The sequence below is a fragment of the Equus caballus genome, chromosome 20 (assembly GCF_041296265.1).
Source record: "Equus caballus isolate H_3958 breed thoroughbred chromosome 20, TB-T2T, whole genome shotgun sequence".
NCBI classification, from domain to species: Eukaryota; Metazoa; Chordata; class Mammalia; order Perissodactyla; family Equidae; genus Equus; species Equus caballus.
This window is the reverse complement of record NC_091703.1, coordinates 29187392-29200628: the sequence shown is the minus strand read 5'-3', so window position 1 is coordinate 29200628 and position 13237 is coordinate 29187392. Positions and strand designations below refer to the sequence as shown.

Below are 13237 nucleotides of genomic sequence, written 5' to 3'. Positions count from 1 at the left end.
TGTTTTCACTAACTTTGCTTCCATTTCCTTTGCAGTTTGTTTTTCTGGCATCTCCAACCTTTCCTCTTTCCCCCTAACTCCTCTTTGCCTTTCTTCCCTTTTTCTTAACTGCTTTTTCTTTTCCCCTCTCCTCCCGCTCCCATTCTGGCCTCATCTTGCTGCTTTCCCACAACTCTCCTATTACTAACTGCTTCAAATTTCAGTGGTTCTCTTGCCCAGTTGAACCTCTGCTTTTAGCCCTAGGTTTTTTCACTGTAACACTGAATGTTGACTCACTTCAAGTGTGTTTTGTTTTTCATCTCACTTGAAGAACTAGTCTCTAAGGATTTGGCTAGAAGCTATTACAGTAGATTTTCAAGAGATTACTTATAAATTCTGTTTAAGGAGAATTTTAAAGTGGCTTTCTTCTACCTTCAGCTGCTCAAAGAATACATTTTTAAATTTATTTTTTAATATAAATCTTCAAACTTTTGTTAGCAGAAAACCATTTGGTCATAAAAAAATCTTATTTGGGAGGTCATATATAAAACTAACTAAAGTGAAGTTGTTTTGGTGGTGAGGGACCTAGAGCCCTGAAGCCCCTCTAAGAAACCCTTAGGGCAGGGGCAGGGTTCACACAGGTGAAATGAATGGGGGGGGTGATATAAGACAATAGGGAGCTGTGTGGCAATGGGGACCATGTCCAACTGGAGAGTACTGATAATCAGCTCATGTCAACTGTTGCCATGTGGGGAATGTGGTGCCTAATATTGCCACATCATGCACTTTTGTAAAAGAATCTGGAAAGTCAGATTTCATGTGAAATCTCCAGATTCTTAAACAGTTGTGATAATTTTATATTACCAAAAAAACCCATGTGGAAAAAATGCATGTACAGGCCAAACACAGCCCATCCAGCCTGTTTGCCATCTCTGATTTAAGTTGTGAAAGGTCACTGGGAACTTGCATGATAAATCTTACTCCACTCCCACTGAAGCATCCTACCCACACAAATCATAATTCATTCCAATACTACAAAATGGCTTTTGTATTTCACAATGTTTTTAGTGTAGATAATTGATAGGTTAATGCATTTCATCAAGTTAACCAAAAATTCAGGTTTTTCTTTTCCCGTGCAGGTCAGATATTAACTCTAAATTCCCACTCTAGACAAGACTATTATCCCAACTCCAAAGAAAATAGAGGAGGAGAAAAAGGGAAGGGGAAGAGGAACAATAGTAATCTCTAAAATCTCCAGTAATATATCTAATAGAACATTTAGATTTCCTGAGCCACTTGCTTCAGAGAAGAAAGTTTGAGAATAAGGAATGAGCCTTTCCAAAGTCCCAGTTCAGCAGATGGTGTGCCTAGGGGCAGAACATCACAAAGTACTGTTTGGCAAGCCATATATCTCAGCTCCATATGTATTTTCAAATGACTGCTGAAATTACAATAGTGAATGCAGAGTTCCCTAGATCATTGTAATGGCAGCATCCTTTTCTAGTTTTGCTTTTCTGATGTTCCACAGGAATGAGCATAGATAAAAAATTCTGCACCACTCTTGACATCACCAGGGCTTCCCTCCAGTGTGGATTCGCTGATGTACAATGAGGTGTGAGCTCCGCCGGAAAGTCTTTCCACACACACTGCATTTATAGGGCTTCTCTCCAGTGTGGATTCTTCGGTGTCCCAGAAGATGTGAGCTGTTACTGAAAGCTTTTCCACACTCATTACACTCATAGGGCTTTTCTCCACTGTGGATTCGCTGGTGTCCAACAAGAGCTGAACTATGACTGAAGGACTTTCCACACTCATCACATTCATATGGTTTCTCCCCACTATGGATTCTTTGGTGATGGAAGAGGCCTGAGCTCTGGCTGAAGCTTTTCCCACACTCACTACACTGGTATGGCTTCTCTCCAGTATGGACTCTCTGATGTTGTATCAGATATGAGCTCAGACAGAAAGCTTTCCCACAGAATTTACACTGGTATGGTTTCTCTCCTGTGTGGGTCCTCTGGTGTCGAATAAGGCCTGAGCTGTAATGAAAAGCTTTCCCACACTCATTACATTGGAAAGGTTTTTCTCCAGTGTGGGTCCTTTGATGCTGAACAAGGTGTGAACTGTAATAAAAGGCTTTCTCACACTTATCACACTGATATGGTTTTAATCGGCTATGTATTTTCTGATGGTCAATAAGTTGTGAGCTCTGAGTGAAAGTTTTGCTGCATATATTACACGAATAGGGTCTCTTTGCAGTGTGGATTCTTTTATGTCTTATGAGGCTTGAGTTTTGAGTGAATCTTTTCCCACATTCATCACACTTATATCTTCTCTCCCTTGAAGTGTTTCTCTGATATCTTTCATGTTTTGGGGTTTTTCCACGTTTAGGAACCTCTTCATTGATTTGGCCAGATACCTTTTCTTGGGATTCCACAGATACAGTAAGTTCCTGCTTTTGAATCAATTCTCCTTCCTCAATTCTGATCACATCATCTGACATAAAAAGTATAGAATTCAAATGTCATTGAAACATATAGGGAAAAAAATTAAACAAATATACTAGATGTACACAGCTTAAATATACCACCAAATTGGTTTTACAACATTTAAGGAGGAAATTGGGAGATGGCAAATGAAGAGAGGACTAGCAGTGGCTGGACTTGGAGGATGTGAATCAAGAAAGGAGTGGAGAAAAGTCAGGGAGGAGTAACAGTGATCATAGTAAACAGAAGAAGGAAAGCTCTCAAACAAGAATGAGTTCACCAGGGAAGGCTAAAAGTTGAGTAGAGAGGGATGAAAGAACAGAAATTGTGGGAGGAGCAAAAAGAGAAAGGAAGCTGACAGTGGCAGGAACCAAGCTGGAGCCATGAAATAACTCTGTACAGGTTGCTCTGAAGGCCTCTGGGAATATCGAAAAATGGGAGATCAGAGCACAAAGAAATATCCCATTTCCAAATATGGAGAACAAAGAGATTAGAGTTTAGACATATGGAGCAAAAGAGAATGTTATCCTGTGGGGACAGACAAAAACTGCTTTGGCCCCCAAAGACTTTCATTACTCTTTTTGCAAAGGAGAACACTGGGAATCTCTCAAGACTAAAGCTATACTCTGTGGGTTATTCGAGACTTCTCAAGCAGTCATTGACACAGAGAAGATAAATAGACCCTAGACTCCTTTCTGTCCTTACCCAAGGAAACGATGTTCCTATAATTCCTCTGCCTGTCTTTCCTACAGAGGTTCCTCTGAGCAGAAGCCCAACACCCCCATTCCTCCAGAGTGGGAAATGGGACTATTTCCTCAATGGTCAATAATTTCTGAAAAAAATTTCAGGAATTTTTTGAGTGGGAGCGAGGTTGTCCCACTCAAGGGATATTCTCCCTGAAGTAATCCCATTTTAGGACCCAGAGAGAAGGGCAGAATTTGTAACCATGTAGAATAATGATAGGGAAAAGTGATATGCTTTGTGTGGATAAGAGACATTAAATGGAAAAAAAAAAAAAAAAAGGAAAAGATAACTATGGAGACAATTGAAGAACCAGGATGCCGAATGAGTCAGACTAACTCTAGGCAGAGGCACTGGATTGACTGTGCCAAAATGAGTTGGCTAAAGAGACCCTGGAATGAGGCAAGAGAAGCCATGGTCAAAGAGCCGATTCGCGATCTCTGAGAGTGTGGATGAGGGACAAAGCTCACTGGCAACTTGTCTGAGAAAAGTCACAGCCACCTCTGAGTCTTGGGGTTCCTATTCTGTGAAGGGCAGAAACCCAGAGATAAACCAGAGCTGAGAAAGAATGTTGGCAAGAGTAAGATGAGCCTCTCCTCAGGCGCTCCTTTTAGGACAGGGGCCTGCAGTGATTTCCAGCTTGCCACACTGGTTTAAAAGCTCTCATTGTGAGTGGTTATATAAGGTTATCTTAAAGTTTTTGGGCAGTTTAAAACTTTATGTTATAGCTACCCCAGATATATCTGTGTGCAGAATTTAAAGGAAAATTACACAAAGATACACATTTATGCAAGACCATAGTCTTTTAGAGCCATTAACAAATAAAAAGTGCCTAATAAGGATGGAATCCAAAACAGCATTATACCTATAATAGAACTAAAATCCGTATCAGCCTGAGAAGGAAATTTATGGATTATTATAAAAAAAGAAGCACAGTATAGAAACTCCATTTCTAGCTGACTAAAAAAGTTGGGGAAAATGATGTACTTCTACTTAGGATGGCATACTGAGTTCATACTTCATCTCCAAATACGTAGAGTGATAGATAAAAAATAAAAATTAATTGAAAAACACATCTGTGCTAAAAAATAAGATAAACATCCCTGTGGAACAGAAAGGAAACAAAAATAGAGAATGTGGCTACAGTTGAAGATGTGGGCGTGCTGGGCTCCAGGGAGTGATTGAGATCTTAGCCCCAGAGGGAAATGGGAGACTAAAAGTGCTCTATGAGAGGGGGGGCTGATTGATGCCAGAGGCTGGACGGGACATGCAGGCACACACATACACAAGCACCCAGACATATGCAGAGAAAGATACAACCCTGTGAGCGAGAATTATGTCAAGCCTCCTAGAAGCCTGTGACTACATTGGTGACATCTGCTATCACATGAAACAAGAGACCTAAGACTTGGTTCTGGGGAGCCAGGTGAGAGTAACAACAGCATTCCTAAACAAGGAAGGAGAGAATATAAAACAGATCAGAAAGAACTCAAAATGAGTCTAGAAATGAAAATTTCAAAACTTATGAATGTATTGCTATGAAAGATGGTTAACAAAATCACCAATTTAAACATAAATTCAATCCAGATAAAATTACTTTCATCAAAAAACCTGGGGCTGGCCCTGTGGCCAAATGGTTGAGTTCCCATGATCCACTTCGGCATCCCGGGGTTTTACCGGTTCAGATCCTGGGCGCGGACATGGCACTGCTCGTCGGGCCATGCTGAGGTGGCATCCCACATAGCACAACTAGAAGGACCCACAACTAAAATACACAACTATGTACCGGGAGCTTTGGGGAGAAAAAGGAAAAATAAAACCCTAAAAAAAAAAGCACCTGAAAAAATTAGCAGATTAAAGATACCTAAAAGAGATAAATAATGACATACCATCCATGGCAAATAAACAAAGAATTGTGAAATAAAATAAGGAAAAATGAAATAAGCATAGGTGATATAAAAACTGTAGAGAAATTTTAGAAATCGATAAACTGGAGATAGAAGGATAATAACCTGAAAGATAATTGAAGAGGAATCCACTAGGATGTACCACAGAGACAGAAAGACATAAGATATATGAAAAAGCAGTTAAGTGAAATGAATAAATTAATAAGTAGGTTCTAATAGTGTCTTCTGGGAGTTCCAGAAGAAAATAACATAAGGAATAAAAAAGAAGCACTATTTAAAGAACTGATGGCTGAGAATTTCCTAGAATTGAAGAAAAACATGGGTTCTTGGAGCAAACGTGAACTTATAGACTAAACAAGATGAACAAAAATAAAACCATATCAGAATACTTCTTTCTTTTTGGTAGGGAAGATTGGCTCTGAGCTAACATCTGTTGCCAATCTTCCTCTCTTTGCTTGAGAAGACTGTTGCTGAGCTAACATCTGTGCCAATCTTTCTCTGTTTTATGTGGGATGCTACCACAGCATGGCTTGGTAAGTGGTGGTAGGTCCTTGCCCAGGATTGGAACCTACGAACCCTGGGCCACCTAAGTGGAGCATGGGAACTTAACCACTATGCTACCAGGTTGGCCCCCAGAATACACTTTTTAGTGAAACCTCATAAAGGTTAAGAGTAAATCTAAAAGTTACTAAAGAGTAAAGATGGAATTCCTAAAAAAAAGGTATTTAGATTGACAGTCTTTTTTTTTAATTATTCTCCCCAAAGCCCCCCAGTACATAGTTGTAGATTCTAGTTGTGAGTGCCTCTGGTTGTGCTATGTGGGACGCCGCCTCAGTGTGGCCGGATGAGCAGTACCATGTCCGTGCCCAGGATCTAAACCGGCGAAACCCTGGGCCGCCAAAGTGGAGCGAGTGAACTTGGCCACGGGGCTGGCCCCAAGACTGATAGTAGTCTTTTAATAGCAAACAATAGAAGCTAGAAGACAGTGAAGTAGTATCTTCAAAATGCTGAAGAAAAAAAAAATTGTCAATTAGAATTTTATCCCAGCTAAACCATGATTAAAAAGGGAGGATAAAATAAGGGTAGACATGTAAAGACTAAGTCTACCACCCAAAGAACCTCACTAAAGTATGAATTTCATCAGAGTGAAAACCCAGAGGAAAGGTGTTGGCATACAAAAATGGTGGCTCAGAAATGGGCAAAATTTGTCAGAAAATTTAATTAACAATTTATGATTAAAGAAAAAGAATCTATTTCATATTTTAAAAAGAAACTGGTTCCTATGAGTGACCAATTATAATCTAGGGGGCCTGGGTTTGATCAAAAGTCTAGTTCCCCAGTTATAGGGGAAGAATTTCAAAAAGACCATGAAAATAATGGAATTTAAATTCTTCTGATATTGCCTTCTTTAGCAAAATAAAGGTTCAAGTCACTGTGCTCTCAGGGTGTAATTAATCCCAAGGGAGGTTTTTAAGGGTAGTTTAATAGATGTAGACCAATATTTGACTCTGCTGCTACTAGACCTCTTTACAGGGACTTAAAAGAGGGGGTTTATTCAAGAAATCAAGCTCCTTAGTGGAACTTAGAATCAAGGTCATTGCAACCATGTATTATCTAGTGACTAGATGATCAGATGCCCACCCTATACTCAATTTCTACAGTAGCTCTATTGAAGCATACAATTCTGTATTGTTTGTCCTAAAAATAATTATTGTGACTTCACATGCCATTTGTAGACTGTACCTACCATACCTATAGCTTAAATTACCAAATTTTAAATCTGCCCAAGGACTTAAAGCTCTGAATACCTATCTCTATCTTTAATTTCCCCATGGAATAAAATCTAAACTCATTTGGTGAGTATACAAGCCCTTCATGATCCACTGGATTCTTGACTCTAGTTACACGTTAGAATCACCTGGAGAGTTTAAAAAGCAAACAAACAAAAAAAGCCCATGCCTGGGCCCTGCCCCAGTCCAACTGAAACCAAAGTTCTGAAAGTTGGGCCCAGGCACTGATATATCTTATAAGTCATCCAGATGCAAAATGAGGGTTAAAAACTCTGATGGGAGAATATCCTTGCCTATCTTTCCAGTTTCATTTCCCATAACCTTCCACCTTCCTCACATTTTTATACTTCATCAGTACTAAGGACTTAAGAACACGGGCTCTGGAGACTGACTATTTAAATCCCACATGTATCATTTACTAGCATGGCAATCTGGTGCTATTGTAGGGTACAAGCCGATAGTTCTACCTACCTAAAAGCCTCCAAGGGCAGCAGTGATTTGCATGTCAGAGGGAGTACTAATGTTCAAAATGACTTAAGTCTTCATGAAAAGGATAGACTGTGTTGAATTTACCCTAAGAATGTTATACATATCAGTAAGATGTCCATTAATTGGCTAATGGAAATAATAAAGTTTTAACTATCAAACGACAATCTCCAGTTGTTTAGGGAAACCTTAGCATGCGAAGCACCTTATTTCCTGACAATGTTGTTTCTAGATAATTTGGAAAACATGAATTTCCAAATGATAGCAGGATGCACAAACATACTCTTATAGGTAAGAAGTATCCTAGTCATTAAAAATCCTCCCTAAGTAAAACGAAGACCACAACAAAGAAAGTATAACTATTTGCTTTAGATGACACTATTTCTAACTGACATTCTTCATTCTCCCTTGGGAAAAGTGGGCATCACTTCCACTCATCAGGCATAGTAAGATTCCAACCCTGAACCCTAGATCTCTTGTTCAAGACAGGAGAGGAGTCAGAAAGAGCAACTCTGTCATCTTTGAAGTAACTTCTAGAGCCTTAAAATAAGCTATCTAGCTCTCTTGCAAGCCTCCCTTCCTGTCTGTCATCATTCAAAACTGCCCTACTTTTGGCCATCATAATGTTGGGCTGCAGCTATAGCAATGGTCTTCAAAGTGGTCCTCTTTCTCCTGTCTCTCCAATCCAGATTACATCTGGTTTATGATGCACATGTTAGTTACTACTCAAAAACCAAAAAAAAAAAAAAAAAAAGGAAAAAGAAAAAGAAAAACGTTCTTAGGCTCTCTGCAATTTTGTTCCAGACCACCTTCTTAGCATTATTCCTCTACCAGACACTCAGTCGGGTAGACCCACCCACATCCTCCTATCATGATCTGTACTTTTCCACATTATTCCTGTTTGGACTTCATCGTTCACCTTTATTGAGCATTTCCTACATATAAGTTGCTGAGGATACACAGAAGGAGCTTCAGACAAGTGGTAATATAGTATGCCAAATGTTATGATAGATATGCACAAGGTGCATCACCTAACTCAAACATGTGGGAGGGTATCAAGAAAGGCTTCCTGAAGGAGGAGACAGCTTGAGTCTTGAAGAATAGCTATAAGTTGGTTTGGTAGAAGAGTGGAGAAGGTGTGGTGACAGGTGGTGTGTTATGAGTACAACAGGGTCACAATGTGTGTGTGTGTCTATACAGCACTGGGGTAGGGGTGGTTGGGAGAATGTTGAGCATTATTAGCAAAGAACAAATATATCATGGGTTGATAGGACAGGGAAGGAAAGAAGCATTGGGGAAAAAAAATGGGTTGAATGACTAGAAATTCCAATGTAAGCAAAGTATAGAATAGTGGGAGAGAGCTAGAAGACAGGGGAGTGTGAGGAACATACTTCCTGATGCTCTCTGCCCGGTGAAATGCAACCTATTCTTTACCACCCAGTTCAAATTCCAGCCACTCTGCTACCACCAGGGCCTGAAGAGACAGATTTCTCCCTCCTCAGACCATGATCTCTGATATGGTACACGATCATTCACTGTTTCAAACCAACAGCTATCTTTTTATGAGTACTCAACTGTAAGGGATCTCAGGGATCCTCATAGAATCCAGAGCCAGGCCTTACACAGTGAAACTTAAAAATTTACTGGCTTCTTAACAGGACCCACAAAGCTCGCATGTTCTGGCCTCTGACCACCTTCTTTCTCCTACCCTGCCTATCTCTCCATGCTCCAGCCATCTTGGTCTTCTTTCAAACCCATGAATTTCTTTCCCACTTATTTATTTTTTTTTGAGGAAGATGAGCCCTGAGCTAACATCCACCACCAGTCTTCCTCTTTTTGCTGAGGAAGATTGGTCCTGAGCTAACATCTGTGGCCATCTTCCTCTATTTTATATGGGGATGCCTGCCACAGCATGGCTTGCTAAGCAGTGGCTAGGTCTGTGTCCAGGATCTGAACCAGCAAACCCCAGGCTGCCAGAGTGGAGCGTGCGAACTTAACCACTATGCCACCAGGCCAGCCCCTTTGCCACTTGTTTTTGCTCTTTTGGCCTGTAATGCTTTTCCCTCTGGTATTCACTTGGCTAATTTCTACTCCACTTTTAGGATTCAGTTCCCACGTTACTTCCTCAAAAAGCCCTTCTCTGACTATCCTCTCACCCCATATACAATCTGTCATGGTATATTTATTTGTGTATTTATTTGTTTAATGCCTCTGCCACCAGACAGCTCCACGAAAGCAAGGATCATGTCTGCTGTATTCACTATACTTAGTGCTTTGCAGTGCCTGGCACATAAGTACTCAATATATATGTACTGAATGATTAATGATTCTCAGGTCTCCAGGGAAGCCATATGACCAAGTGTCAACACTAACCACAATCCTGTTGGTGTTGAGGGTCCTGACATTCACCCTTACGCTGGATTTCCATGGGTTGAGGCTGGAGATATGTTGCTTCCTTAGCTGGATCCAGAGGCACCGATGTCTCAGAAAGTACTTCATGTGCACAGGCCTGGGTTGAAACCTGAGGACAAGCAGGCTCATTTGGGCATCTGAAGGGACCACAGTGTACATGATTCCCAGAGAGCCCACAAAGGATCAGCCTACATGCCCACTCCCAACCATCCTCCCATTGAGCATAGGGACCTTTCTTACCTTCTGGCCTGGTTCATCCAGCTCCCTCTCCAGATCTTCCAGCATAGCCACTGCCTCCTCCCCGCTCTCTGGTTGATGCTCTTGCATCCAGGCCTGGAGCTCCTCAGGCAGGATGGTCAAGAACTGCTCCAGCACCAGCAAGTCCAACATCTGCTCCTTGGTGTGTATCTCAGGCCTCAACCACTCACAGCAGAACACCCAGAGTTGGCTAAAGGCCTCACGGGGCCCGGGAGTCCCCTTGTAGCAGAACTGTCGGAAGCGCTGGCGGGATAACTCCTGGTTGTTTGGGCTGCTCCCTTGTGGGCCAGATCCCTGACCCCTGACAGGGCTTTTTTTGTTGCTTACTTCTAAGAGCCTTTTTGGTTCTTCAGGAGCCCGTGGAAGGAAGACAGCAGCCATTCCAGCTCCAATCAGCAGAGAAGAGGATGTCTGCTACAAGTGTTATCTTTAGGGCACCCTCCTAAGGTTACAGAAACCATAGTTAAAAAGATATATATACGAAGGCTGATTAAATACTCGAGCTCACTCACTAAGTCTAATGTTTCTGTTTTAGAAGAGGAAGCTCAAGCCAAAATTAAAAAGAATTCAATAAAGAGAATTTAAAAAGTAAAAGTTTAAGGCAATTCAAACCTTTTTCCAAGTAGGAGAAGGAATGTTTGTCAAGAAACATCATTTTTGACAAGACTGAGAATATTGTTGGATGCTTGCTTCCCCCAAATAACACCAGAACAATCAGTTGCTGAGCCCAAGCTGAGTTTATTCTTATGAGCCACAGAGTGCACTACCTTGACAGAGTTCTTAGTAGTATCTCCCAGGGAAGGCAAAGTCAGAATATTTATGAGGTTTTGGGGCTTTAAGGCAGTTCTTTCAAAGCAGAATAAGGATTGGACAAGGATCATGATCAATAGTTCAGGATTGATGGACTCAGCAAGGTAAGGTTTTGAGTTAAGGGTTTCAAAAATCTGGATCCTATCCATTGATAGTCGAAGAGTTTGATGTGCACCTAAATGCACTGAGGGGTAAGATCTTGAAACAAATATAATTATTTGCAACTTTTATCTTCCAGGGCAAGAATTTCCTGGAATAGTAAAGTCATGCTGATAAAGACAGTGGAATACTAGTGCCACATTTAGGGAGGACAAGTGAATAGTAAAAACATCTTAATGAAGGTAGCAGGCTATGTGGGTATTGATGGATTCAGTTTTCCATGTAACAGCAGACTGAAGCAGGGCCTATCAGTTTAAGGAAAGACCAACTGATTAGCATGGTGGGCAGTGGTTTAAGGGCTTAGCTGTGGATTTCAGAAGACCTGGCCTTGAATCCTGTTATGTTCTCTTACGTGTGGTGGCTTAATCTCTCTAAATTTCTATTTCCTCCTCTGTAAAATATCTTATAGTTTTTTTTAACGTTTTATTTTGAAATAATCTTAAACTCACAGAAAATTTCCAAGAAAGGTACAGAACAGTCTCTATACCCTTCACCCAGCTTCCCCTCACATTAACATCTTACATAACCACAGCACGATTACAAAACCAGAAAAACAATATTGTTATAATGCAATTAAACTACTGGCATTTATTATGGAGGGCTGTTTTGGGAATAACTACAGAAAGCATTAAATTCAGTGCCTAGTACTTAGTAAGACCGCAGGAAAAGGCTGCAGTTACCGCTGTGACCTGGTCATCTAGGCGCCGGCTCGAGAGCCAACGCCCAGCGCTCAGGCACACTGGCTCGTTTTCTGGGCACAGAATTTAGAACCACGCAGAGAGGCCCTCTAGTGCCTTCTCTGCGCCTAGCATGTTACTCACTGGGCATCTCTCAAAAACACCTTCACTTCCCCAGCCCTAAATATTCATTCAGGGGATTCTACAGGGGGCTTGGAGAAAGACTATTTTAGGAATCACTCAAGATAAAGGACATGGGGCCGCTTCTACATGTTGTCTTCCACTAGTTTGGATCTTCGAAGGAATAAGACAACATAGTGAGTTAACCTGCTGGACTTCCAACACCTTTCCCTTTTACCCTGTAACATAAACCGAACTGGCACATCATCCAGGACCCACCACAACGAGCCCAAGACTCGGGAAGGTTTGGCTGTGTGTGTCCCTTAAGCCACAAGGACCTGACAGATCACAAAGGTTTCTGGGAGCTGCCGGCCGCGTTGGACAAACGGGTGGTCCGCACAGACCCACCCGGGTCAGCACCCGTGGCCCAAGAGTCCGGGTCTTCGAAACGTCCTGGCGCGCCAGTCGGAGCTGGGGCGGCGAGGGAGCCCCGCGGAGCCCGGCACGGTCGCCGCCCAGTCCCGCTCCTGAGGGCTCCCCGCCGGCGCTTCCAGCACGGGCCGAACAAGGAGGTGGCGCCTCCCACCCGCGTCTAGCCCACTACGGGGTCCCAGGCAGCGGCGCCCCGCTCTCTTCCCGCCGGTCTTACCCAGGCCCGGGGGAGGCGGCCGCCCGACCCCGACCGGCCCCTTGGCGCCCCAGCCCGGCCGCCGGCGGAAGTGCGTCCGCGGACCCGCCCGGGCCCCGCGCTGGAGCTTCCGGCGGCTTCGGACAGATCCGCGCGGTTTAGCGTGTCCAGGAGAGCTGCGCCTGCCGCCGACTCTGCAAGCCGGGACGCCCAGGCCTATGCGGTTTTGATTTATAGCTCGTCTCCTCTTAAAAAGAGAAGCCGAGCGCCGGCTCCGCCGCGTTGAGTCCCTTCGCCCTCCTCGGCGCGGGGCGGCGGGCCGCGACCTTCCCAGATGCGCCTCCCCCCGAGCGTCCCTTCCCCCGGCCCGTTCACCGACCCCAAGTCATCTCTCCCTCCCTGCCAACCCGCCTCCTTGGCCAGCATCCTCGTCCTGCCATCGCAGCCTTCCGCAACGTGAATATATTTACCAGGCAGGCACATCACTCAACCGGAGTATGTCCGCAGGGTTCCCATCAGTATAGTCGTGCAGTCCTGATCATAAATGACCCACAAGGAGAGGAAGGGAAAGGAGGATTAAGGCACGCTCTGATGAACGCTGGGCTGTGTATTCCACTTACAACCCGGAAACACGCAAAAAGCTTAAGTGACCTGCCCAAGTCCGCACAGCCCAGGGACAGGATGCACCCCACGCAGGTGTGATCAACACCTACCCCGGGATCCCTACAGCGTAGCCACGCTCAGCGCCACACAGCCGGAGACCACCAGTGCTCAAGTTAAAATG

At 43.2% G+C, this 13237-nt stretch overlaps 2 protein-coding genes and 1 long non-coding RNA gene across 5 annotated transcripts in view; 1 reads left to right on the top strand and 2 right to left on the bottom strand.

Moving 5' to 3' along the window:
- The window catches only part of LOC138919600 (uncharacterized), a 21022-nt gene extending 18893 nt beyond the window's left edge, over nt 1-2129 (top strand). Inside the window, exon 3 of the long non-coding RNA XR_011429909.1 lies at nt 1508-2129. This is a non-coding gene — a long non-coding RNA (uncharacterized lncRNA). The remainder of the gene's footprint in view (nt 1-1507) is intronic.
- The window catches only part of ZSCAN16 (zinc finger and SCAN domain containing 16), a 22811-nt gene extending 12964 nt beyond the window's left edge, over nt 1-9847 (bottom strand). Inside the window, exon 1 of the mRNA XM_070245035.1 lies at nt 9763-9847. The gene's annotated coding sequence lies outside the window, so the exon portion shown is untranslated. The remainder of the gene's footprint in view (nt 1-9762) is intronic.
- On the bottom strand, nt 1024-13237 carry LOC102148684 (zinc finger and SCAN domain-containing protein 31). Of its 3 annotated transcripts, none has more exons than XM_070245021.1 (4): nt 13167-13237; nt 10042-10501; nt 9763-9910; nt 1024-2475 (listed from the first exon to the last, which is right to left on the bottom strand). In XM_070245021.1, exons 2-4 carry the CDS (start codon nt 10438-10440, stop codon nt 1547-1549), a joined length of 1476 nt encoding a protein of 491 aa, XP_070101122.1. In that variant the 5' UTR covers nt 10441-10501; nt 13167-13237; the 3' UTR covers nt 1024-1546. The 3 variants fall into 3 exon arrangements, with proteins under 3 accessions (XP_070101122.1, XP_014589754.2, XP_070101121.1); XM_014734268.3 differs by lacking the exon at nt 13167-13237 and adding an exon at nt 12924-13153; XM_070245020.1 differs by lacking the exon at nt 13167-13237 and adding an exon at nt 12475-12609.